Source organism: Podarcis liolepis, assembly GCF_965112155.1.
Source record: "Podarcis liolepis genome assembly, chromosome: 1".
Lineage (NCBI taxonomy): Eukaryota > Metazoa > Chordata > Lepidosauria > Squamata > Lacertidae > Podarcis > Podarcis liolepis.
This window is the reverse complement of record NC_139554.1, coordinates 125,817,326-125,842,829: the sequence shown is the minus strand read 5'-3', so window position 1 is coordinate 125,842,829 and position 25,504 is coordinate 125,817,326. Positions and strand designations below refer to the sequence as shown.

At 42.4% G+C, this 25,504-nt stretch overlaps 1 protein-coding gene across 2 annotated transcripts in view; it reads left to right on the top strand.

Moving 5' to 3' along the window:
* Positions 1-23,958, top strand: part of PLCL1 (phospholipase C like 1 (inactive)) — a 196,614-nt gene extending 172,656 nt beyond the window's left edge. For both annotated transcript variants that reach the window (XM_083467622.1, XM_083467621.1), the window contains exon 6: positions 23,637-23,958. In XM_083467622.1, coding sequence (XP_083323748.1) covers positions 23,637-23,813 — 177 coding nt within the window. In that variant the 3' untranslated portion in view covers positions 23,814-23,958. The remainder of the gene's footprint in view (positions 1-23,636) is intronic.
* The last annotated feature ends 1,546 nt before the right edge of the window (positions 23,959-25,504 follow it).

The following is a 25,504-nucleotide window of genomic DNA, read 5'->3' as shown; positions in this document are numbered from 1 at the left end:
GATTAAATCTTGAGTAACCTAATCTACCGTATTTTTCGCTCTATAACACGCACCTGACCATAACACGCACATCGTTTTTAGAGGAGGAAAACAAGGGAAAAAATTCTGAATGAAACAGTGGATGTATCATTTTTGTGCTTCATGCTGTGGCCACAGACATGTGATCTGATGGTGAATTTGGGGTAGCTCAATGCAAAGATCCTGAGGATCCATGTGGATCCATGCTTTTTAACCACATTTTTGCACCATTGCAGCCCCAGGCAACAGTGGGTGTGTGATTTTTGGGGGGCAGGCTGCTATGTGATCTGATGGTGAATTTGGGGTGGCCCAATGCAAAGATCCTGAGGATCCATGTGGATCCATGCTTTTTAGCCACGTTTTTGCACCATTGCAGCCCCAGGCAACAGTGGGTGTGTGATTTTGGGGGGGCAGGCTGCTATGTGATCTGATGGTGAATTTGGGGTGGCCCAATGCAAAGATCCTGAGGATCCATGTGGATCCATGCTTTTTAACCACGTTTTTGCACCATTGCAGCCCCAGGCAACAGTGGGTGTGTGATTTTTGGGGGGCAGGCTGCTATGTGATCTGATGGTGAATTTGGGGTGGCCCAATGCAAAGATCCTGAGGATCCATGTGGATCCATGCTTTTTAACCACGTTTTTGCACCATTGCAGCCCCAGGCAACAGTGGGTGTGTGATTTTGGGGGGGCAGGCTGCTATGTGATCTGATGGTGAATTTGGGGTGGCCCAATGCAAAGATCCTGAGGATCCATGTGGATCCATGCTTTTTAACCACGTTTTTGCACCATTGCAGCCCCAGGCAACAGTGGGTGTGTGATTTTGGGGGGGCAGGCTGCTATGTGATCTGATGGTGAATTTGGGGTGGCCCAATGCAAAGATCCTGAGGATCCATGTGGATCCATGCTTTGTTACTACATTTTAAGTGGGGAGTGAAGGAAAAACACAGAAGGGACAAGAGAGCGTTGTGCAGAGAAGCAGCTGGCTAAGAAAGCAGGAGAGGGATTTTACGGGAGGGAGGAAAGAAAGGCAAAAGTTTCCACAAACCGAAGCCAGCTTTCTCTCTCCTCCTGCATGCTTTCTGGCTGCCTGCGAGGAGCACAGAGAGGAATTACTAGAAGGAAAGACCTCTGCTTTCCCCTCTGCTTGCCTGGAGGGGAGGGGATTTGCCTGCTCTTTGTTCCGTTTGAGCAAACACAGCAACGAAACAGAGGAGGGTGGGCAGTAAGACCCTGAGGCAGAATGCAGGAAAACTGCCACTTCCTCTTTTCAGGTTTTCCTCTCGGACACAACGCACGATTGATTTTTGCTGATTTTTGTTCCTGCGCTCCCCTAATCGGCTCCAGGGACCCCCCCACATTCGCTCCATAACACGCACAGACATTTCCCCTTCCTTTTTAGAAGAAAAAATCTGCGTGTAATAGAGAGAAAAATACGGTAGATTCAGAGCATCATATTTAATTCTAGGTGTCTCCCACTTAGAAATGTTCTCTGGGAGCAGGATTTGGAAAGATCTGTGCTTGTGAGAGCTGCTGTCAGTTGGTGTATAAGCCAACTTGGTTTCATTCAACATAAGGCGGTGTTGTATAAATGCCAGAGCATATTAAAATAATTTGATTAAGATTTTTAAAAACAACAACAACAAAGTAGCATTTTATTTCCAGAAATCTAGTGATAGATTTGGAAGTGAGTTGGGAACATAAAGTGTGTAGGCTGTCTTGTGGAAATGCCAACAAAGGGGATCTGAACATAGGGATGGGTGCATCTGCCAATTTTGCTTTCTCTTGGTTTTTCATTTTTTCCAATCTTCACCAATTTCCTCATCAGTTTGCAGTTAACGCCCCCTCCCTAAAATAACCGTCTCCATGAAAATTCAGCATTTGAATCTACATTTATCCTAATGTACATATACTTGTATGCAATTTTGCAAAATATACATTTTTGCAAACCGTTTCCCCTAATATAATGCCTATTTGCATGCTATTGCACATTTTTGGCTGGAGAACTACATTGCAACATTCAGGGAAGTTTCAATTCCAAAAGCAGTTGCATTTCGGTTTCTGTATTGTTTTGTGATGTTTGACTAAGGAAGATTCCATTAAAATGTGAACCAAACTAAACTCTCTCCCATCCCTATTTGAGGGTGCAGATGAATGTGGGGGTATCTTCTTATTCAGACTTAACTCCAGTTTAGCTAATAAGATTAATACATTGAATGATCTGGCCACATTCCACCGTGTGGGAGATGTCAGATTCTAGGTAATCTCTACTGAGCACCAGGAATTGTTGACTCTACAGATAACAAACGTCTTCACTCATTGCAGGAGGCATCTTGTTGTTCAGTCCTGACTCATTATTTCATGAATCGCTTAAAGAACCAGGCCTCCGCCCATATTGGCAGCCAGTTGTATCTTTTCTGTAGTGTTCCCTGAGCAAGATAAAGGTTTGCGAGATAGAAAGACTGAATTTTGAAACTGTAGGATAAATAGAAAAATCGCAAACTAGTCCCTGGTTCAACAATTAATGTTTTCAACTTTAATATAGAACTAGAAAAATTGAAGCAAGGCAAAAAGAACTATCTAGTTCTATGAACTAAGAAAGTATATGGGCAGCAGAGATGGAGAGTACAGGAGAAGCTATTCTATGGACAACCATTTTAGAGAAAGAATATACAGTGGTGCCTCGCAAGACGAAAAGAATCCGTTCTGTGATTCTCTTCGTCTAGCGGTTTTTTCGTCTTGCGAAGCAAGCCCATTGACGGATTAGCGGATTAGCGCTATTAGCGCTATTAGCGGCTTATCTGCTGATCGGATCAGCTGATAAGCGGCTTAGCGGCTTAGAAAAAGGGGGGGAAGGGGGGAAAAACCAGCAGGAACTCGCAAGGCATTGTCGTCTTGCGAAGCAAGCCCATAGGAAATTCGTTTTGCGAAGCACCTCCAAAACGGAAAACTCTTTCGTCTAGCGAGTTTTCCGTCTTGCGAGGCATTCGTCTTGCGGGGCACCACTGTATCCTATAGTTAATTTTTAATTTTTTTTAAAGTTTCTCCCCTCTCTCAACAAGCCCATATACTGTAGATGATTAGGATTGCATTCTAACACCCTGTGAACACCATTCTGCTGATAAAAAGAATGTGCGGTGTGAAGAAATGCTTTATTTTGTCCGTCCTGAATCTATCAACATCCATCTTCATTGGAAGTCCCCAAGTTCTAGGGTTATGAGAGAGGGAGAAATACAATATCCTCTTTGAGGTAAGGCGACTCAAACTGTCCACAGCATGGGTAGGAAAACTGAGTCCCGGGGGCTGGATCCGGCCCAATCACCTTCTAAATCCGGCCCGCAGACGGTGCTGGAATCAGGGTGTTTTTACAGATGTGGAATGTGCCCTTTTATTTAAAATGCATCTCTGGGTTATTTGTGGGGCCTGCCTGGTGTATTTGCATGAGTAGAATGTGTGCTTTTATTTAAAATGCATCTCTGGGTTATTTGTGGGGCACAGGAATTTGGTTTGCTGACCCCTGGTCCACAGTATTCCAAGTGTAACTGCACCATGTTGTTGTTTAGTCGTTTGGTCGTGTCTGACTCTTCGTGACCCTATGGACCAGAGCACGCCAGGCACTCCTGTCTTCCACTGCCTCCCGCAGTTTGGTCAAACTCATGCTGGTAGCTTCGAAAACACTGTCTAACCATCTCATCGTCTGTCGTCCCCTTCTCCTTGTGCCCTCCATCTTTCCCAACATCAGGGTCTTTTCCAGGGAGTCTTCTCATGAGGTGGCCAAAGTACTGCAGCCTCAGTTTCAGGATCTGTCCTTCCAGTGAGCACTCAGGGCTGATTTCCTTCAGAATGGAGAGGTTTGATCTTCTTGCAGTCCATGGGACTCTCAAGAGTCTCCTCCAGCACCAGAATTCAAAAGCATCAATTCTTTGGTGATCAGCCTTCTTTATGGTCCAGCTCTCACTTCCATACATCACTACTGGGAAAACCATAGCTTTAACTATACGGGCCTTTGTTGGAAAGGTGATGTCTCTGCACCATAGATTTGTATAATGGCATTATGTCATTGGCAGTTTTATTTTCAGTTGTTTCCTAATGTTGCCCAGCTCCATGGCATTTGTCTTTTTCACAGCTGCCATATATCATTGAGCTATCCATTGCGACCGCAAGGTCAGGTTGCTGCCATTTCAGACCCCCTGAGTGTAGATGTGAAATCAGGGTTTATTTGCCCAGTGTGCCTACCTTTACACTTGATTGCATTGACTTATATAGAAACCAGCTCTGTGGTATTGAAACAAGCAGATTACTTACAAACTCTTTTATTATTACGCTTTGTCATTCCTGGCAGAGCAGGGTTGTGGCACCCAAGCATCCGCCTTTGGCAGTGATACTCCAGTGGAGCAAAACACAGCTCACTGCAGAGATAAAAACTAGGATGTGTTTTCTTCATTTCAGAAATATTCCAGAACCGCAGTGAGTTATCTGTTCACCCCGTCTTCAGTTACACTATGGTTAGCATCTCTCTGAAGTGCAATTTTTTTCTTCCTTTTAGGCAAAAAAAGGCCACAACTGACAATGTTATTTGAATTATTCATAAGCAGACAGATCCTAATGAAGAGCTCATTTCATACAAGCAGAAGGCTTTGCTGGTCTCTGTACTGTAATAAACTAAATTTTACAATAATAATCCAGAAGCCACCAGACCATATTAAATATGCTTATGCCCCTCCCCCCGCCCTGCTCCATGGATGATTTAGATCTAGTGGTTTTTGACATAGGGAGGTGAACATGGATGACTGATAGTGTCTTGACCCTAGGGAATAGTCCCACTGCCTCTCCTGCCCGTGCCCCTCTGTCCCCAACACTGATTTTTTGCCTGAGGCCAATTAGGCTAGGCCAGATTCTGGCAGTGGATTTTAAATTGTCTCTTTTAAAGATTTGTAAAACCAAGTCAATTGTTATTAGATTTGTAGAGCCCTATTGTATCCTTGTTTTCTGCTGACGCGCTTTACCAACGCCCCCATGAGAGTTCCTTTTTGCTTGTTGACAGCACTAGGTTTTGCATTTCTTATACGAGGCTAAAAATAGATATTTTCCTGCATGATCCTATTCATGTACAAGACAGTGTTCTTAATGGGCTTTGACTTGATTGTTATTTAGCAATGGAAACTTCTTAGTGAACTCTACCATAATTTCAGGGTAGCATCATTGTAATCCCAATCTTTCCCAGGTGGTAGTTAATCAACCCACTTTCCCCAAGTCTCCTGGCTGCCAGCTTTTGTGTTGGAAAACAGCCACCCCAGGGGATGATGTAGTAAGTGTTGTCAAGCAAGTAGGATCTGCTTCTTCCAGTTGTTTCAAAGAATGTGAGATCTTCAGGTCAGTGGTTCTTTTTATTTAGTGCTTTGTTTCCAAGCATTTCACAACAGGAATATCTCCTCCCCACTCAATTTTTCAAAGCATTTTCTTTAAGCATCAATTTTATCATTAAGTTGTAAGCTGAATCTCCCCCCCCCCCCGAAATCTTTACTTCCTTGTAATAAATACTTGTTTTGAAGAACTCTGCTTTAGAAAGTGGGTAACTTTGGTCTTAGACATTGAGAGTTGTGATATTTGGAAATAAGATGATTGCATGATGCATTATACCAGTGATAAGAAAACTCTGGCTGGTGGGCCTAACTAAACCTGACAGACTTTGGAATTTGACCCAACAGGCTATTTTGGGCAAAGCACAGCCACCTGTATGACAAATTGAGGTTGCACAATTAAAGCTGATCTGGAGTTCTTGTGCAACAAGGCTGCTTCCAAAAATTTGACTTTTTATGATAACGAATGTGACAGGCAAATGCTCTTGAAAGTACCGGATAACATTTGCTGGATACAAAGTCTTTTATATATATATATATGATATTTATTAAGTTTTCAAAGGAAAAAAGAAAAAAATACATAAATAAAAAGAATAGAAAAAAGAAAAAGAAGAAAAAAGAAAAATACAAAATACAGAAAAAGATAAAAAACATTTAAAAAGAAAACACATCAATCTTTCCATGTCATATATTCATATCCTTGCTTCCCTGACCTCCTCACACCTCCCTTTTTTGTATTCCAATTTAGTTAGTTGATTCAGCAATTTCTTTCCCTCTTTGTTTTTATCTTAATCCTTTAACTTAATATAATATAACTTTAAGTTCTCACCTGTTAATAATCCATTTTTCATACACCTTTAAAACATTACTGCTTAAACCACTTAACTTCATTCTGACATCATTCTAACATTCATTAATTTTACAATATTTCTGTAAATAGTCTTTAAATTTCTTCCAATCTTCTTCTACCGACTCTTCTCCCTGGTCTCGGATTCTGCCAGTCATTTCCGCCAGTTCCATGTAGTCCATTTGCTGGATACAAAGTCATCTAATCTCTCTGCAAACAAATCAGAATAGAGTGCTCAATAAACAGGTCATCTACAAGTGACCCCAAGTTCATTCCCCACTTACTAGGTGACCTTGGACCAGTCACCAAAATCTGCCAAACCTATCTCATTAGGATTTTTCTGAGGACAAAAGGAAGTTTTACCTCGAGCTCCTTGGAGGACATATTGGATGTAAATGTAGCAAATAAAACAAAATAAACAAAAATTGATGCTAGGTAAACAACAACAGTAGCAGTTACATTTCATTTGCCCTGGCAATAAATAGTAATAATTATTATTTTATAAAACATTTAGGAAACACCTGAAGGCAGCCCTGTATAGGGAAGCCTTTTAAGGTTTAATGTTTTACTGTGTTTTTATATATTCTGGAAGCCGCCTAGAGTGGCTGGGGCAACCCAGTCAGATGGGCGAGGTACAAATAATAAATTATTATAGTTATTATTTTAAACTCTGTGTTTTCACAGAGTTTTCTGCTTTTACAATTTTAACTAGACTTTTTTTATTTGCAGCTGTGGGTTTTTTTCTAGTGCTTTCCGCCTCTGTTGTTGGTATGATATATGTATTTGTCACTTTCACACTTAACCCTTTTAGACGTACACACTTAAACTATATTGGGTGTACTCTTAAACATGAAATGTGTGTGACCCTTGGGCTGTGCTCTTGGAAGCAAATTGCTCTTGAGATCCATAGGAGATAACATCCAAGTTAAATAGGTTAAGGATTGGAATATAGGCAACATCTGTCTCAGAATCAGTTGCACTGTTGACTTTCCGGCGGTAACAAGGATTTATGTTAGCCATTAATTTCAGTAGCTATGACTTTGTACACAGAACACGAGCAGAGCTGTTGAGTGTAAAAGGAATACTGTTTACATAGAAAGTTCTCAGAGGGGTGCTTCAGATTATTTAATCTCCTGGTAGAAAATGAGGCAGCTGCAGCCTTCTTGATAGAAGAGGACTGCTTCCCTAAGAGCATGGGGCTGTCATTTTTATACTTCCAGTCCTCTTGAATATACCGTATTTTTTGCTCTGTAAGACTCACTTTTTCCCTCCTAAAAAGTAAAGGGAACTGTGTGTGCGTCTTATGGAGTGAATGCAGGCTGTGCAGCTATCCCAGAAGCCAGAACAGCAAGAGGGATTGCTGCTTTCACTGCACAGCGATCCCTCTTGCTGTTCTTGCTTCTGAGATTCAGAATATTTTTTTTCTTGTTTTCCTCCTCCAAAAATTAGGTGCATCTTGCGGTCTGGTGCGTCTTATAGAGCGAAAAATACGGTACTACCTGTATATCTTGGGAGTATATCCTGCACATGGTTGTCCCTCTATTTGAAATGATGACATTTTTAACTAGGGCAAGAACATCAAAGCTTTGCTCCTGCAGAGCACTAATTAAAGGAAGCAAGGCAAGGTGGCAGAAAGGAATGCTGTTCATTTACATCAGTTTAAAGGGTACAGTTGGCATAGAAAAGCCTGCACAATCCAGGCTGCAAATATATAACTTTAAAGTATGTGGAGAGTTCCTGGTGAAATCTCAGAATATGATGACCAATATTATGTGGGGCGTTAGTGAGTAAGCTCCTTCACCCATCAACATGACTGGCAAGGTAAATGGGGCAGAATGGGCAGTCATACGGATTTGCCCAAATTGCATCATTTATATATTCGAGAAAAGACTTTTTTTAAAAAAGTATTGTGATTTCTTCCTGAATGTGGAGTAGATGTAACCTTGATGAAGAATATTTGATAATGCTTCCAAGGTGCATGAGCAGTGAAGAACAAGAAGCTGTTCTTTGATAAATGTGCTTAATGCAGGGGTCAGCAAACTTACCGCACCTCGGGCCGGTGTCTCCAGCGCCGATTGCGCGGAGGGCAGGGGAGCACGTGCCCATACGCGTGCGCACACACTATTTCTGGCACACTTTCGGGTCGGAGGAGCACCAGAAATAGCTTGTGCGCATGTGCACGAGCCTTCTCCGACCTGGATGTGCACAGGAAATAATGCTTGCGCATGCACAAATAATGCATGCGCATGCGCACAAGCTACTTCCGGTGCTCCTCTGACCGGGAAGTGGGCAGCTGCACAGCGCAGTGCCGGTAAGAGTGAGTGGCGGCAGTGGGCGACGGGGGTTGTCACGGGCCGGATAAATGAGTCCTTCGGGCCTTATCCGGCCCGTGGGCCTTAGTTTGGGGACCCCTGGCCTAATGTTATTTCAGCCCCTTCTAAACATGAAAAGCCACCTCTCGAGGAGCAAAGATGATAGGAGCGCCAGTGGGGTGTGTGTATACACAATCCATTTCCCAATCTAAATTACCTACCTGGTGGCTCCTGAACGGCAGGGGAGTCCAAATGTGCATTTGCCAGTACAGTCGTACCTTGGTTCTCGAATGTGATCCATTCCGGAAATCCGTTTGACTTCCGAAAACGTTTGCAATCCAAGGCGCGGCTTCCAATTGGCTGCGGGAGCTTCCTGCAGTCGATCGGAAGCCATGAAGCCTCAGAGGATGTTTGGCTTCCAAAAAAGGTTTGCAAACTGGAACACTCACTTCCGGGTTTGTGGCGTTTGGCAGCCAAAATGTTCGAGAACTAAGCTGTTCAAAAACCAAGGTACGACTGTACTGTATCTCAAAGTCCAGAGGTAGAGTGATTTGGAACAAGGAAACAGCAGGCATGGAATTCTTGAAGCCCCTGCCCACAAAATATGATCTTCAGTATCAGGTTACTCCTCCAAAGGCTGCTTTTCCTGTTTAAAAGGGTTGCCAAGGTAATGTTATCCGAATCTGTCCCTTTTTGTACAGCTTTATCTTTACAGTATATTTGTGGTCATTTGGCGCTTATAAATATCCTGTTGTCCATTAGTAATGGTCTTATCTCTGAAGAGCTGGGTTTAATCACACAGATGTATTATTGCAAAAACACGTAATGCAATTTTAAATTTCATGATCATTTGCCTTAAAAGCTAAAAATACTTCTCTGGGAGTATTGGTTTTATCTTCTCATCTCTGATGGTCCTTCTTTTCTCCAGTTAGAAACGAAATTAACTTAACATGAACTACTGTACTTTTAAATAGATCCTTTAAAAAAAAGCAATGGATGTTCTGAGATCCCATGCTAGCATAAACAGTACTGAATAAACAAATGTATTTTTATGCTGGCGTGGCTTCCTGAGCAGGCCTTAAAAACAAGAGCCATCATGCTGCCCCAATAAAATAACATCTTGGGTTTAAATAAAATCAATACTACTGTACTGTGTTAAATTGATGGGAGACTTCCTTCTTTGTGGAAGTATACTTTCTCCGGAAATCATTTGACAGCCTGGAAATCATTTCACGTGAATGTAGTAGGTAGGTTGTAGGTAAGTAGGTAAGGTGCAAAATGTTCCTGGACTGTATTAAGAACATTTGGCAGATGGGAATTGAGTTGTCATGTGACTGAATAATGCCCATGTAAAACAAAATTATGTGCACAACAAAATTACGTGCCCTTAGAAAACTAGTATCTCAGGAAGACAGCTGGGCTGGAACATTTCTTCCCAGTTACAAGCTTTCCACGTGCAGAGAGCTTTTTGTATCACCAAGCATTTGGTAATAAGACAGGTGGGATATAAACCTTGTAAATAAGTAAGATTCTCCCGTCTGAAGTGGTAGAGTCCTGCAGAAGTTTTGCCACCTCCACCCTGCTGTTTGTATAAACTTGGCTTTAGTTTCCTGGATATGAAAGTGGACTCTGTTCACAAAACTGCTATGACTGACTGCTTGATGTACTCTAGACTCCCCACCCCCCTGAAATCACTGGTCTAGTCCAGCCTCTTTTATACTGGCTAAAACAAGGTGCTTTCAGGCATCTCTTTGTGAAGCCATAGAGCTAGACCATAAAGAAGGATGATCGCTGAAGAATTGATGCTTTTGAATTATGGTGCTGGAAGAGACTCTTGAGAGTCCCATGGACTGCAAGAAGATCAAACGTATCCATTCTGAAGGAAATCAGCCCTGAGTGCTCACTGGAAGGACAGATCCTGAAGATGAGGCTCCAATACTTTGGCCACCTCATGAGAAAGGAAGACTTCCTGGAAAAGACCCTGATGTTGGGAAAGATGGAGGGCACAAGGAGAAGGGGACGTCAGAGGACAAGATGGTTGGACAGTGTTCTCGAAGCTAACAACATGAGTTTGACCAAACTGTGGGAAGCAGTGGAAGACAGGAGTGCCTGGCGTGCTCTGGTCCATGGGGTCACAAAGAGTCTGACACGACTAAACAACAACAACAAACAAGAAGATAATACAACCACAACACTTTCTCTCCTGACAATCGCTTGAATCTATCTTCAAACATAACATAGGGGTGTCCTGATGTTTACTGTTACAACCAGAAGAGATCTCCCATGCTTGACCTCCCAAGAACTGTATGTCGAGCTGTTTGCTGCATGAGAATTGCTTTGTGCCAAGAAGGAAATGTCCCTGTAATTGGGTTAGATATCAGAGTAGTCACTTCAAAGTCATAGCAGTCACTTTAGAAGTGTAGAGAAGGAAAGCTTCCTAACTGTTTACCCAACAAGGAGAAAGCATAAGAGGAAAGAGTGTAATACTGCAGTGTGTATTACCAAATTGGCCAGGACCTTACAAGATGTGCCTGGATTCCACAGGTATCAAACAACTTTCCTGCTGCCCATACCAACCTATATCTTCACTGTGCAGGGATAATTTTTCATCTTTGAGCCTTGATCCTGGAGAAAACCTTTATTTTTGTTTGCTTCTTATTGCTTCCTGACCATTTGGGGTGCTTAGCTGTGGCATGTGAGAGGCAGGTGGGGATTGGGAGAGCCTCTAGTTTACACAGATAAAACAAAAGCCTTGTAATATTGTATTGAATTCAGATGGCTCAAGACCAAAGAGCAGCTGTTTTACTGCTGCTGTTTCTCCAGCTACGGTGAGACTGACAGCTTTTATGAGCTCTTAAGGTAGAAGGTGTTGAAGAGGATTTGTACCAGAGCTGTCAGAGTCGCTAAACTGATCAAAGGATTACAGTGCTCTCGATAAAAAGGAGGCTTTACAGTAAAAACAATGCTAGAAAACGCCAGTTATTTGAATTTGTATCCTTGACAGCTTACAGCTAGCTTTAAATAGGTCAAGTGAACCAGAGAATGTCAAGAAGAGCATAGAGCAGTAAAGCCTCTGCTCATTCCTTCTACTAATAGTTTTTTGTTTTGTTTTGCTTTTTAAAGAAGCGCTGCTTGCCCAAACTTCACAGAGAGGCAATCCCTGAAGGCTTCAATTTATTTTTAGACAACAATAGGAAAAAGGTGACAACTCCTACGTCAGATGTGCTGTGAGAGAGTCATCTGAGTGCATAACAGAGAAGCATCAGACACACTGATCCCAGGAGGGGCTGGAGCAAAATCGCAGGCTAGGCTGTCATATTCTCATCTTTAGGTTCACCGTGCAATTCTCTGGTGAGAACGGAGGTAGTTGTTTCTGGATTCACATTATTGGATCGATAAAACCTTGGAAGTTGTGTATACGGGCAGAAGAGCAGGCATCTTTCAAGTCTCTTTCTGTCTAAGGCAGCCTTTCTCAATCCGGTGGCCTTCAGGTTATTATGGACTACAACTTCCTTTATACATGCCTACTAGCCCAACTGTCTGGGGGTGATGGGACTTGAAGGCCAAAACATCTGGTGGTACCAGATTGAAGAAGGGACGAGGTTTGTTCCAGAATGAGAAAAGAGAGGCAGACAAAGCAAACAAACTCCTTTGCATTTCACACCATCTTTCCCCCCTATGTTTTGCATGTTACACCTGTGGGAATCTGGGTAACATCAAGGAGTTGAGGTCAATCCCAGCTTCTAGATGAATGTTGTATATGCTACTGTTAGTGATCTCAACGCTTTGAGTGCTGTCTTTGTGTAGCCAAAATGGCACCATCCATGATAAGAGGGGAGGTATCAGCAGACTCAGAGTTCCTCTGAGGTTTGGAGAAGTACAAAAAAACATTGTAGGCATTGAATGCAGCGTCAGGATTGGCAAAAGGAACAGGTGTGATGAAATAGCATGGAGCACCTGGAATCCCAAACAGAAGTACCACATCATTATCTCACAGACCCTACTGATACCTGTATAATATATGTTCTTGTTATGGTCACATTTCACATTTAAAACCTCTGTCAGTATTCAGCTAAAATAATCTGCAAGCAAGTTTTGTGCTTTGCTGATGTGGTGATATCAGCTTTTTTATGTTGTTGTAATGATGAACTAGGAAAGAGCTAGGTATATTAGAAACATAACGGGATTCAGTTATTGAGTCCAGTGGAGATCCTGAGGATTAAGACATATTGTAGACATCAAATTAACTTCTACTTTTCTTGAGAAACAGATATTCCAATATCACAATTTTTGAGGTACAGATTGTCATTTCTAGTTACATTTGACAGGCTAATACAGAATAATTTAGCTTGCATAACAAGGTGATAGAAAAAAAAATCATTTGCATTTAAGCCAGTTCTCATTTTGGCTGTAAAAATCTTGATTGACATAGCAAAACAAGAATCTTGCACTGTACCACTGATCTCTACGAACTCACCATAGGTTCTGGCACAGAATTTTGTTTAAAGCACAGTGGCATAATATAGCATGATGTTTAATTGGCTTTTATCACTGAGGTCCAAAATCTTTGGTGGTCATCCAAGCCATCTTACATTACTCTGAAGTGAGAATAAATTGGTAGGAGGTTGTTGTTGATGGCTGCTCTGAATTTTGGCTAATAAGTCAAACTAGGAGAAGCTAAATATTAGCTAGGTAGAGGTTGGGTGGTTAACTGTCCACTTTTAAGATACGGAGCTAAGGATCTATCCAGTGATACCTTTGGACTAATGGAACATGCTTCTATTCATGTAAGGTGTTGCATCCAATATTTGCTGATTATTTAATGCAGCTCTATGCACCATATTCCACGAGCTCCTGCAGGCTCTTCCAACATGTTGGAGCAACCTTTAGTCTAGCTTGATGATTTCTACATGTTAATACCAAAACTTTCCATTTCAGTTATCTATTTTTTTTTTAAAAAAAACAACATACAGGCTGAGGACTGATCTTCTCCAGGCTTATATTTCTGATTTTACCCTCACCATCTATCAGGCATCTGGTCATTTGGCTTTGTTAGTTTGTTTCATTACCAAAATTGTGACCAAAATTTTGCCTTGGTGATACATATATCCCGTTTGGGATGTATCTTTCATTGGCTGCTCTGTGACTTTGAGATATTCAGTTTACAGGTGGTTACCTTCCTCAGGGACGCGGGTGGCTCTGTGGTCTAAACCACTGAGCCTCTTGGGCTTGCCGATCAGAAGGTCAGCGGTTCAAATCCCTGTGACGGAGTGAGCTCCCTTTGCTCTGCCCCATGTTTAGTACAGATGTTTTTAGACTGCCTTCTTCCAACATCTGGAAAAAGAAACTGAGATACACCATGTCTTAATTAACTGAAGGTGTTGCAGCAGGCAAGACAACTGCTCTCTCTCTCTCTCTCTCTCTCTCTTTCTCTCTCTCTCTCTCTCTGCCTCTTCAGTTGCTCAGATTTTGCCTTGGGCCTTAAAACAGCCAGTTAGCAGTACAGCGAATTCTCTCCAGACTATTATGGAATTAGTCAAACTAATCTTCTCTGCTTTAATAGGCCTGTTTAATCATAATCCACAGTCCAGGCCTTTCAGAACTGAGGAAAGCATAAAGCCTCATAATTAACTTGTTTAAGATTCTTTTGTTGTAGAATGTCTGATTTTGCACTTTAAATAAAGTGAAGGGGCTATTTAATATACAGCTCTCAGTGAAAGCTTAAGTTTAGGCACTGAAAGTCTTTTCCATGTTTAACAATGTTAAGGACTGTATAGATACAATTACATGTGGCAACCATTGATTCAGGAAATTGTGGAAAAAAGCCTTTTACTTGTGATGCAGTTTCAAATATGTTCAGATGTTCAATGTCGAGGAAATAAAATCTGACGGGGAATCGACATGTATGTAGATTACAGGTTGGGTTCATCTTGCTAGCTGTTTTGTACCTTTAGCTTTGTGACAGCTTCATAATAGTTATTGTCTAAGCACTTATCAAAATTGTGTAAATACATATTCCAGTGTGGAGAATAGTTAAGCAGGAATTCACTTCACCCATTGAGTGCCAGAGTTCATGTCTTAAACATGCAAATAGAACCCCTGTGGCTCAGATCAGTGGGCTGGAAGCTGTTAAAGGAGTCAGATGCTATGAAATGACCTCTAGCCTATGGCTGATAAGACTTTTCCTTGATTATCTGAATGGTTTCTCTGTTGCCCCTCACTGATGGCCCACAGGTTAAATCCCATGTGTTGTCTCTCTTGTTCACAGCCTGCTTTTGTTTTGACAGGGGATACTAATGAATGAGTCCTATCTCACGTGGGAAGGATGGAAAAATGGGTGGCGGGTTGTTAATTCCAGCTGTTGGGTGCTATAAGCCCTGCCTCTGGCAACTCATTTCACCTGTTCTTGAAATATAAGCAACCCTCTTAAACCCCTACTCTTTCACTGTCTCTGTTCTTTTCTCCTGTTGTCACTTTTGAAAAGCATACAAATAATACAGATTATAAAAATCTTTAGAAATACCGTATTTTTCGCTTTATAGGACGCACCGGACGATAAGAGGCACCAGGTTTTGGGGGGAAGAAACAAGAAGAAAAAAATTCTGAACCCCAGAAGTCAGAACAGCAAGAGGGATCTGGCTTCTGGGATAGCCTCTTGCTGTTCTGGCTTCGGGGACAGCCTGTGATGCCTCCACAGGGCAGCGGGGTGCCTTCACCCCCTTGGGCCATCCCCAAGCTAGAACAGCAAGACGGAGCGCAGCGCTGTTCTGGCTTCGGGGACAGCCTTTGAAGCCTCCACAGGGCAGCGGGGTGCCTTCACCCCGCTGCCCTGTGGAGGCTTTGCGCAGCTAACCCCAAGTTAGAACAGCGAGACGGAGCGCTGCACAGCGCTCTGTCTCCCTGTTCTGGCTTTGGGCTTAGCTGCGCAGCCTGCATTCGCTCCATAAGACGCACACACATTTCCCCTTACTTTTTAGAAGGGAAAAAGTGCATCCTATAGAGCGAAAAATACGGTAGTTATCATGGCTAAGGCATGGGAATTTTTTTTGGGGGGGGGTATATAAAAACAACATTGTTGTTGTTGGCATCTGTTTGTCTTGAGAGTCAATGGAGTGTGCCTCCGGGGGTGAAGTCAAACAACTGCATTGTTGTTGTTTAGTCACTCTTCGTGACCCCATGGACCAGAGCATGCCAGGCACTTCTGTCTTCCACTGCCTCCCGCAGTTTAGTCAAACTCATGCTGGTACCTTCAACAACTGCATTAGCATCACCAAAGTGACCTCCCTGGGGCACAAGCCTTGGCAGCGTGTATGGAGGGCCTGGGCTGTCCAGGTGACAAAACACCCCACTCAAACCTTGTTGATATGGTCCAAAGGAAAGCAGAGCAATATGCTTGGCAGCAGCTTGGCAACCATTTTAGGGACTCCATTCCAGATTTGTGGAGTTTAATCCTTAGATTATAAACAATATTTAAAAACAATATTTAATATATCATTGCACCTACCATACATTAGCTAAGTCCCTTCATGTACCGTATTTTTTGTACCATAACACTCACTTTTTTTCCTCCTAGAAAGTAAGGGGAAATGTCTGTGCGTGTTATGGAGGGAATGCCTACGCGTGGCATGCCTACGGATTTTCCTCCTCTAAAAACTACGTGTGTGTTATGGACGGGTGCGTGTTATAGAGCAAAAAATACGGTATATTATCTTTGTAAAATGTTTCTAGTTATTCATTTATTGTGAACCTTCCGTACAGAGATTATGAAAGCATGCCTTCAGATTTCCAGCTGACATGCATCCTAGATTTTACTTCTAAGGCCTTAAAAGGAATAACTTTATACTGCTGTTGCTCCATTTTCTTACTTCCCAGTTCTGAATACATAACTTACTGTCTTGGCTACTGTGATGGGTGAACCACCCTCAGGTTGCGTAAGCTTTGGCTTGGAAATCAGCCAAGTTACTTTTCCCAAATGAAATAGCTAGACTGATTTCTGAGTCAAAGCAGAATCCTCGACCCAAGCACCCTGCTCTCCGACACTTTAACACTACCTACTGGTCAACCCAGTGACAGAGCTGCCAGTGGCACTCCAGCCATTGGGAGGCAAAGAAAATGAGGTCTCTGCCTCCTATTCCTTCCCAGCACCTGGCATGCTACACCAGTGTGCCAGGACAAAAGGTTACAAGGGTCCGTGGGAAAGTGATTTCCCCAGGGCTACTTCAGTACCGCCTTCCTTATCTCTCGTAGTGCCTGGAGCATCCGTCTTATTGCTGCCAGGCTGGTGGTCAGGAAGAAGTGTTTTAAAAGGGGTTGGTGGGAAATTGGTGGGGGAGGGAAGCTGGGTGGGTGGGTGGGAGGGAGTAAACCAAGAATTCTGATTTAGATGGTAATCTGAGCTGGAGAATAATCCAGGGCCCTTAATGTTCATTGAAACAAACATTACTAGCAACTCTATCTGGTACCTTTAAAGCCCTATACGGCCTAGGACCCTCGTACCTACGGGACCGCCTCTCCTGGTATGCCCCACAGAGAAACCTACGGTCTGCAAATAATAACATCCTCAAGGTCCCAGGCCTCAGAGAGGTTAGGCTGGCCTCAACTAGAGCCAGGGCCTTCTCGGCTGCGGCTCCAAACTGGTGGAATGCTCTGTCACAAGAGACTAGGGCCCTGCGGGACTTGACATCTTTCCGCAGGGCCTGCAAGACAGAGTTGTTCCGCCAGGCTTTTGGTCAGGGCGCAGCCTGACTCCCTCCTCTGGCAACCTGCACAGAATTTTGTTTAATCGGTTGCCATCAATTTGATTTTAACTAATTTTTATAATGAAATATTTTTAGAATGTGTTATTATTTGATTGTTTATTTGATTGTTGTTAGCCGCCCTGAGCCCGGCTTTGGCTGGGGAGGGCGGGATATAAATAAAAATTATTATTATTATTATTATTACTCCTTTGTGGTGTGCTTACTATATATGCAGATGGTTGCTTTGGCAAGTTCCTTGAAGGAAAGTCTGGAAGAGCATGAGTCATCATTAGGCAAAGCAGTGGCTCACCAGGGAGCAAATAAATGCCAAATGCAACCTCCTGAACAGTATCTCAACTGAAGTAATCATCGGTGATGGGCTCAGAAATATCACCCGTGATTACTCTTCTATCCCTAGCTTTACATATCCCCACAAATGTGCATATGTAAGAGGCTGATTGTCATTCTGTGCCTGCAGAAGCACAGATCTGTGAGTCAGCTGCACATCAGATGTGCCCTCAATGCAGGTGAAACCAACCTGTGTGATTTGTGTGGTACCCTGGTGCTCTCAAGATCACATAGTAGAATGAAGGCACGTGTTTCATTTCTGCTTTTCAGCCCTTAGCGGGGCCATAGCTCGCCAGATGCCCTCAGCAAAACCATGTTGCTTACATTTATAGATGGCGGTGACTTCAATATCTTCTTCTTTGAAAAAATAGCCCTCATTCTTCCTAGTAACAGTGACATCATCCTCCACCCAATCAGATTTGACTACAGTGATCACGTTTCCCCTCAGTTTTGTCGTCATGTAACCCAATAGGATTGGCTGTGCAATGATGTCGCTGTGACTAGGAGGGTTAGTTTTCAAACCAAAATGGTGCTGAAATAAAATGATGTTTGCTGAGCCTTCTGGACTGGAACCATGGAGAAGCTGCTAGTGAAGTCCAGTTACTTTGAGCTACCTGATCAGGTATCTCCCACCTACCTAAATGTCTGTTGGAGGATGTTCCCTCTGGAGATAACTGTTGGGAAGATGGCCTTCTTGAAAAATTGATGAAAGGGAAAGTGCATTTTGTTGAAGGCAATGGTGTTTGCCAAATGTTCCCACCTTTTATAGAAGCCCTTTACTATTTTATTAAAATAATAATAATAAAATAATAATAATAATTTATTATATATACCCCGCCCATCTGGCCTCCGTTTCCCCAGCCACTCTGGGCAGCTCCCAATCGAATAATAAAAACACAATACAGCATTAAACATCCAACTGTATCATCCTACCAGACACTGTCTTTAACCTTTTCTTATGGTTTGATACTTATTTCTGGACTCTATGATAACATCAACAGCTAAAGAAGCAGGAGCCTTCGAAGGCTAGGATAGAGGAATGTGACTTTTCTTTGTCTGACAGAAATAATGAGTTCTTTATGTGTGTGTGTGTGTCAAGAAATGGTTCTGTGTTCTCAGGTTATTGCAGTGACTTATTTCCAGGGGTTATTTTGGTTTAACCAGATTTTTGGAACTAACCCCACATTCTTTCTAGTATTTGGTTTTGTTAAGGTGTTGGCATAATTTTGCTGGCACCTCCCCCTTTTAAGTAGATTATATTCACAACCAATTTTCTCAAAGCAAACAGATCGCTTCTCAACAAGAGCATGTCCGCGGAAATTATCCCTTGCAGAAGTAGAACAGTATTGCCACAAGAGACCTATGTTTGTCATTCATTTTCTTGTGAGATGTTACTCAGAACCATTATTTGCTTTCTAACCTTGCTCACATGAAGCAGGTATGTGTGTCTGTGTGTGTGTGTGTGTGTGTTTTCCTCAAAGGCCAACAAAACTTTAATGAAAATTGGGGAGTGGGGATGTACATATCAAATTGCAATATACATTGTCATTGCAATTTGAATTGGAGAATGTTTTTCTTTCTCTCTCCTAAAATTAAAACGCATAAAACTAAAAGCAGGATGTTGGAGGATTTAGGACAGACCAAAAAAGTGCTTCTTCAGTCAGTGCATAGCTGAACTATGGCATTTGCTCTCACAAGAGGCATCTCTCACAAGATGCCCACCAACTTGGATGGCTTATTTACAGAGGATAGGGACACGGGTGGCACTGTGGGTTAAACCACAGAGCCCAGGACTTGCAGATCAGAAGGTCGGTGGTTCGAATCCCCGCGACAGTGTGAGCGCCCGTTGCTCGGTCCCTGCTCCTGCCCACCTAGCAGTTCAAAAGCACGTCATAGTGCAAGTAGATAAATAGGTACCGCTCCGGCGGGAAGGTAAACGGCGTTTCCGTGCGCTGCTCTGGTTTGCCAGAAGCGGCTTAGTCATGCTGGCCACATGACCTGGAAGTTGTACGCCGGCTCCCTCGGCCAATAAAGCGAGATGAGCGCTGCAACCCCAGAGTCGGCACGACTGGACCTAATGGTCGGGGGTCCCTTTACCTTTACCTTTATGGCTACTATTCTTGAGGGTAATGTTCTGCCTCCATTGAATGAGTCAGTATACCTCTGAATACCAGTTGTTGGAAATAGCAGGAGAGGAGAATGCTTGCAGGATTCACGTAGCCATCTGTCTGATCTAGCATGGCTCTTCTTATGTTCTTGATGTTTTATTTTTTAATTGCTGAAGCGGTAGGTAATAATAATAATAATAATAATAATAATAATAATAATAATAATGTGTATGCTAAGGTAAGGTGCACGCACCACTTGGCTGGAGAACTGCATTGCAAAATTTGGAGAAGTGCAACTTTTGAAGAATGGCTGTCCTTCAGTTCACAAACTGTTTTATAAAGTGCAGATTAGGTAGATTTATGAATGTGAGCCGAATCCAATTTTTCTCCCATCCCCAGGCCAAATCTGTAGAAAACAGACTACAAAGCAATATTAACTTAAGCAGGAAAACGCTTGCCAAATTTCCTTCAAAAATTCTATACATGCCACTCTAAGAACAAGTGACTTAAATTGAAGAAAATCTATGTAGTGGCAATGTGAAGGATTATATGTTTTAGATTTGTGGTGAACAGTATAGCCCTGATATTTTTTTAGTGCTCAAACTGAATTGCTTTACATCCCTCTGTCATGACTGAACTCTGAGAACAGTCTTGTTAGAGCCATCAGTTGACAAGAAATCACTGCATTTCATCAATGATGCAATGCCAATCCATCTGTCTACCCATGGTATTTAGCTTTGATCAACATGGGAGTATATGAATGATTCACAAACATTTATGATTGCCAGTTAGTTTATTGCATGATCCCCAGGTAATCCAGTGATACAATCTGTTGCTGGCAGCTTCAAAACAGGAAATCGTAGGGTGATTTTCTGGGATGATAATTCAATACAACAATAACGAATGCAAGATGAGTGGCCCTTACAACTTTCATCCCTGCTCCTGGGTCTCAATGAAAGATTTGGATTCTATCCATCCTAGAGACTATCTTACCTCTCTCTCTCTCTCTCTCTCTCTCTCTCTCTCTCTCTCTCTCTATCTCTATCTCTCTCTCTCTCTCTCTCTCTATCCATCCACACACATACACATATTCACATATGCTTATCTGCACTTTTTCCATAACTGAAGCAGATCTGCAGATCATAATGTCTGATTGTCTCTTACATGAGTATTTTCACTTCATGTCCATGTATTTAGTGTACATGGATGGAACGGAAACACTGTGTGCAGTTACACTGTGTTATAAGCTACCTATAGGTTTTGTGCTCACTCCTACATGCTCTCTTTGTAGGAGTCGTGAAGCAGTTGACCAATTAATGCTGTGATGATATTTAAAAGAAGTCTGGCATAAAGGGCGGGATGGGCACTGAAATCACACTAGAGTCATCCTGTTGAACAGGGGCTCCTTTGTATCACTAAGTTGTTTAGCAGAATGACTGAATGACCCCGGACGTTATCAGTTTGTGATGCAATCTTAGCTCACGCTGGTATATCTAGTTGCTATTGTTCCCAAGCATTGTTTACTGGTTCTGAACCTTGCCAGCTACCATTGTCTCTCTCAACTCGCTTGCCAGGACCGGAGTAATGGGGTGAATGCAGAATCACATGGCATGTGTCAGTGCATCATCGAGTCACAGCAGGTTCTTACCAAGTGCCAAATTTTGCTAAAAAGGGGGATTCTGCATGAGCTGAGTGATGGCAGATGTCTACAGCTTTGCACTGAATGTGGCAAAAATGTATTTCTCGTGCTTCTTGAGATCGTTCCCTTTGGTCCTTTGCAGGTTCGTATTCTACACCACGCTGGGATCATTCTCTTTGGGGAGAAAAAGGTGAATTGTAATGATTGTGTAAGAAATATGGTGGTCACAGTGCACAGATGCACAGTAGCAGCAAGATATTTCCCCTCTTGTGTTCCGGTTCTATCCTTTGCGGAGAATGTGGTGATGGGCTGAAATTTCTAGGCTATGCGAATACTGGCACCATTGCATTGTGCTGCTTCCTTGCCTGCTCCACATCACTGGCTATGCAGGTGTGGGCATGGAGTTTTCTGTGGGTATGGAGCTTCTGTTTTTGGAAGCAATCCTGTGTTTCCTGGAAAGGTGTAAGCCCTAACCTTCATTTATTTGATTTGTTCTCTTCTGCCCTTCAGCTAGAACGCGAAGCTTACAGTTACGTCTGTGGGAGTTGTGCTTGACAGATTTCTCCATTCTATTTTTATGGCTAGTGTTTTTAAGGACCTGGCATGCCTTTGATCCTCGGTGGCTGCAGTGCTCTTCTAAAATGTCCCCAAAGAGGAGCTTTTCTGTAGGGATGCTTACAGATTCCTCCCCATGTGAATTTCTCACACATTTTTGTGGTTCCTGGTGACCTGGTCTTGTCTCCAAAGCAGCATCATTACTCTCATGATCTGTCCAGCAAATGTCAAAAATCGAATCTAAAAGCTGGCGGAACTCTGTCAAAGTGCTGGGATCTGGTTTTGAGTTCCAGACTTAAGTTCAGATGGCTGTGCATGCGCAGTTTGCCATAGTTTGGTTTGCATTTTCCTGCCTTATAAGATTGCTGACATGCACCAGTGCACATATTCATTGTTTAAATAATCACAGCACGGAAATTAATTCTTTCTGGTTCACAAGACCTTCTCCTTCATGTGCTGAATGTAGCAGAGTTACCCCCACTGGATATACATCAAGCAATTGTGTGAAGGCCCTTTACATCACCACCAAAGCACTTACATGTGCTTTCTCTGTGTGGAGGTTTGGGATGGTTGCAGTGGCGTAGCGTGGGTTGTCAGCACCCGGGGCAAGGCAAGTAATTTGCGCCCCCTAACCCATGGATTTGCACCTCCTAACCCGTGGATTTGCGCCCCCTAACCCTAACCCCCAGATGTTGCGCCCGGTGCGGCCGGCCCCCCCTGCACCCCCCACGCTACTCCACTGGGTGGTTGATGGTGAACCTTTCTGATGTGATTGCATTATTGCATGGATTGGGTTTTTTTTTTAGTTTTGCACTGTGATTTAGTTTATTAATGTGTTTATTCCTTGGTGCGCTCCAGTAACCCGTACTACAGTAAACTGTATGTGCCAATTCCAAAATTAATTTTGGAAACCTTGCAAGCTGAACTAGAAGGCAAGGGGAATTAGGAATGCAGGACAAAGTGATCCTACAGACTAAAAACAGAATGGAACGGGGAAAATATGTTCATTACAGCTTTTCTGGAGTTTGCTAACCCCCCACCCTAGTAAGCCCTTTAGTTGAACTGATGGGGGGGAAATCTGATTATTTTGGGATCCACTCTTGATTTTATATAAAACTATTGAATAATTATACCATGGATACTATTACAACTAAAACATTAACAAAAATAGAGGATGTAAATGTTCATTCTGATGCTGGCTCAGTGTTTCAGCTGATTAACAAATGTCTACTCTGGTTTGATTCTTAGGTTCTCCAAAGGTGCTTTTCCCCCCTTAAGCATTTGCTCTCAGCAGCATTGTCCAGACAGGAGTCAACTTCATCAGTCCAGAGCATGGGTGTACATGATTAAGAACTGTTACTTTCAATAGGATTTAAGGCACCTTTTTGCTAGTTGGATTTTGGCCATTTTCTCTAGTGTCAGGAGATGGGTTAAAGAGGCGTTAATAACTCACTTGAATTGCTAACAGCTCATAATGTATTAAATCCGAGAGACCAGCTGCATCCACTATCATTCTGTCTGTTGTCTGTGCATGTTATGCTGTGACAAAGTGTATGTGTTTGTGTGTGTGTGAGAGAGAGAGAGAGAGAGAAAGAAAGAAAGAGAGAGAGAGAGAGAGAGAGAGAGAGGAAAGACAGCCCTTCTTTATCTTTTTAAGGAATTGCATTATTCACGACTCATCTTCTTTCTGTGTGCTTGTTGTGTATTCGTAGGGACAAGGTGATCTACTGAAGAACGCCAAGAACGAAGCCATAGAGAACATGAAGCAGATCCAACTGGCTTGTTTGTCATGTGGACTCAGCAGAACCGGGATTTTGGATGCCAAGTCCAAACGGTGCCTGGAGGCAATAGAAGAAAAGGAGACTGGCGATGAGAATGGGAGGCTGTGAAAGAAGACCATCGCTGTCTGGCAATGGCATATATTTCAATAGCCTGAAATTATTTTTTTAACACATTTAAAAAAGAGAAAGAGAAAAGACCGCACTAGATTGCCCTCTACCGGATATCAGAAGTATTAAAATCCTCACAATGCCAGTGTTTTATCTGAGTTCATTTATCCAAGTTTAAACTCTTGAAGTAGTGATATTTCTAATAAATCCAAGCTGTGTGTGTGTGTGTGTGTGTGTGTGTGTGTTTGTGTGGGGAGATCTAGTAAATGCTCTGTCATGAAGTTACATTGTTAGCCCTTTTCCTTATTTATTTTGGCATCTTTGATCAGAGTTTTATCCAGTGCTTTTTTTCTTTAAAAAATGTTTAGGGGTAGGTACTCTCATTTTCCTACTCATATTGAAATACTGCCCCTCAATGAGGACAGATTCACATAATGTTTAGAGGTATGCGTACCCCTGCGTCCCCCCAGAAACAAAGCACTGCTTTTATCATTCTGAAGATCTTGGTGGACAGAGAGAGAATGCATAACACATTAGTTTTAATGCTTCTTTGTACCATACTGTTGCTTTAGTGGCAGCTTCTAATAAACTGTGCTGTTCCAACTATGTAATACAGATTTTACCAGCAGAAGAAAGCACAGACATGAACCTAATCTTTTATTGGCATGGATGAATAATGGATTCCTCAACATAGTGGGAATGATAAATAATTAATTTACCTATTAAATTAAGTTGATGAAATATTAAACAATCAGAATTTTTTTGGGATAGATCTCAATGGGACTTCTGATGAACATTCCACTAACTTTTTTTTTTTTTTTTTGGCTAATCATGATTTGAAATGCACTCATATTAATAGAATAAATTGGCCCTTTTGTTTCATGCAAGGAAGCCAGGGTGATATTTCAGCTCTGCAAAATTAGGGATGGAGTGATTTCCAAGCTTTGGTTATGAAATGTGAGATATCAAATATTCCTTTAGACATAATAGAATACGAAGGTGCTCCTTAGTAACTCTGGAATGTTTCCCAGCGTCATTACCTGAAGGAAGTTTATACAAACAGTGAGCTTGAGATAAAGCTCAAAGAACTTCATTCTGCTTACTTTGTTCCTATGAACAATCCCGCATATAACCAGCAAGGGCTATTTCTCATGATACATGTCAAACATGGGCCTGCATTCAAACGGAAGTTACGCGTCTGGCTAGGAGTACAAATACAGTGATGCCTCTGGTTACGTACTTAATTCGTTCTGGAGGTCCGTTCTTAACCTGAAACTGTTCTTAACCTGAAACACCACTTTAGCTAACGGGGCCTCCTGCTGCTGCCATGCAGCTGGAGCACAATTTCTGTTCTCATCCTGAAGTAAAGTTCTTAACCCGAGGTATTATTTCTGGGTTAGCGGAGTCTGTAACCTGAAGCGTATGTAACCTGAGGTACCACTGTATTTAAAATGCATCTCTGGGTTATTTGTGGGGCCTAGGAATTCGTTATTATTATTTTTTTCAAAATACAGTGGTACCTCGGGTTAAGTACTTAATTCGTTCCGGAGGTCTGTTCTTAACCTGAAACTGTTCTTAACCTGAAGCACCACTTTAGCTAATGGGGCCTCCTGCTGCCGCTGCGCCGCCGCTGCACGATTTCTGTTCTCATCCTGAAGCAAAGTTCTTAACCTGAAGCACTATTTCTGGGT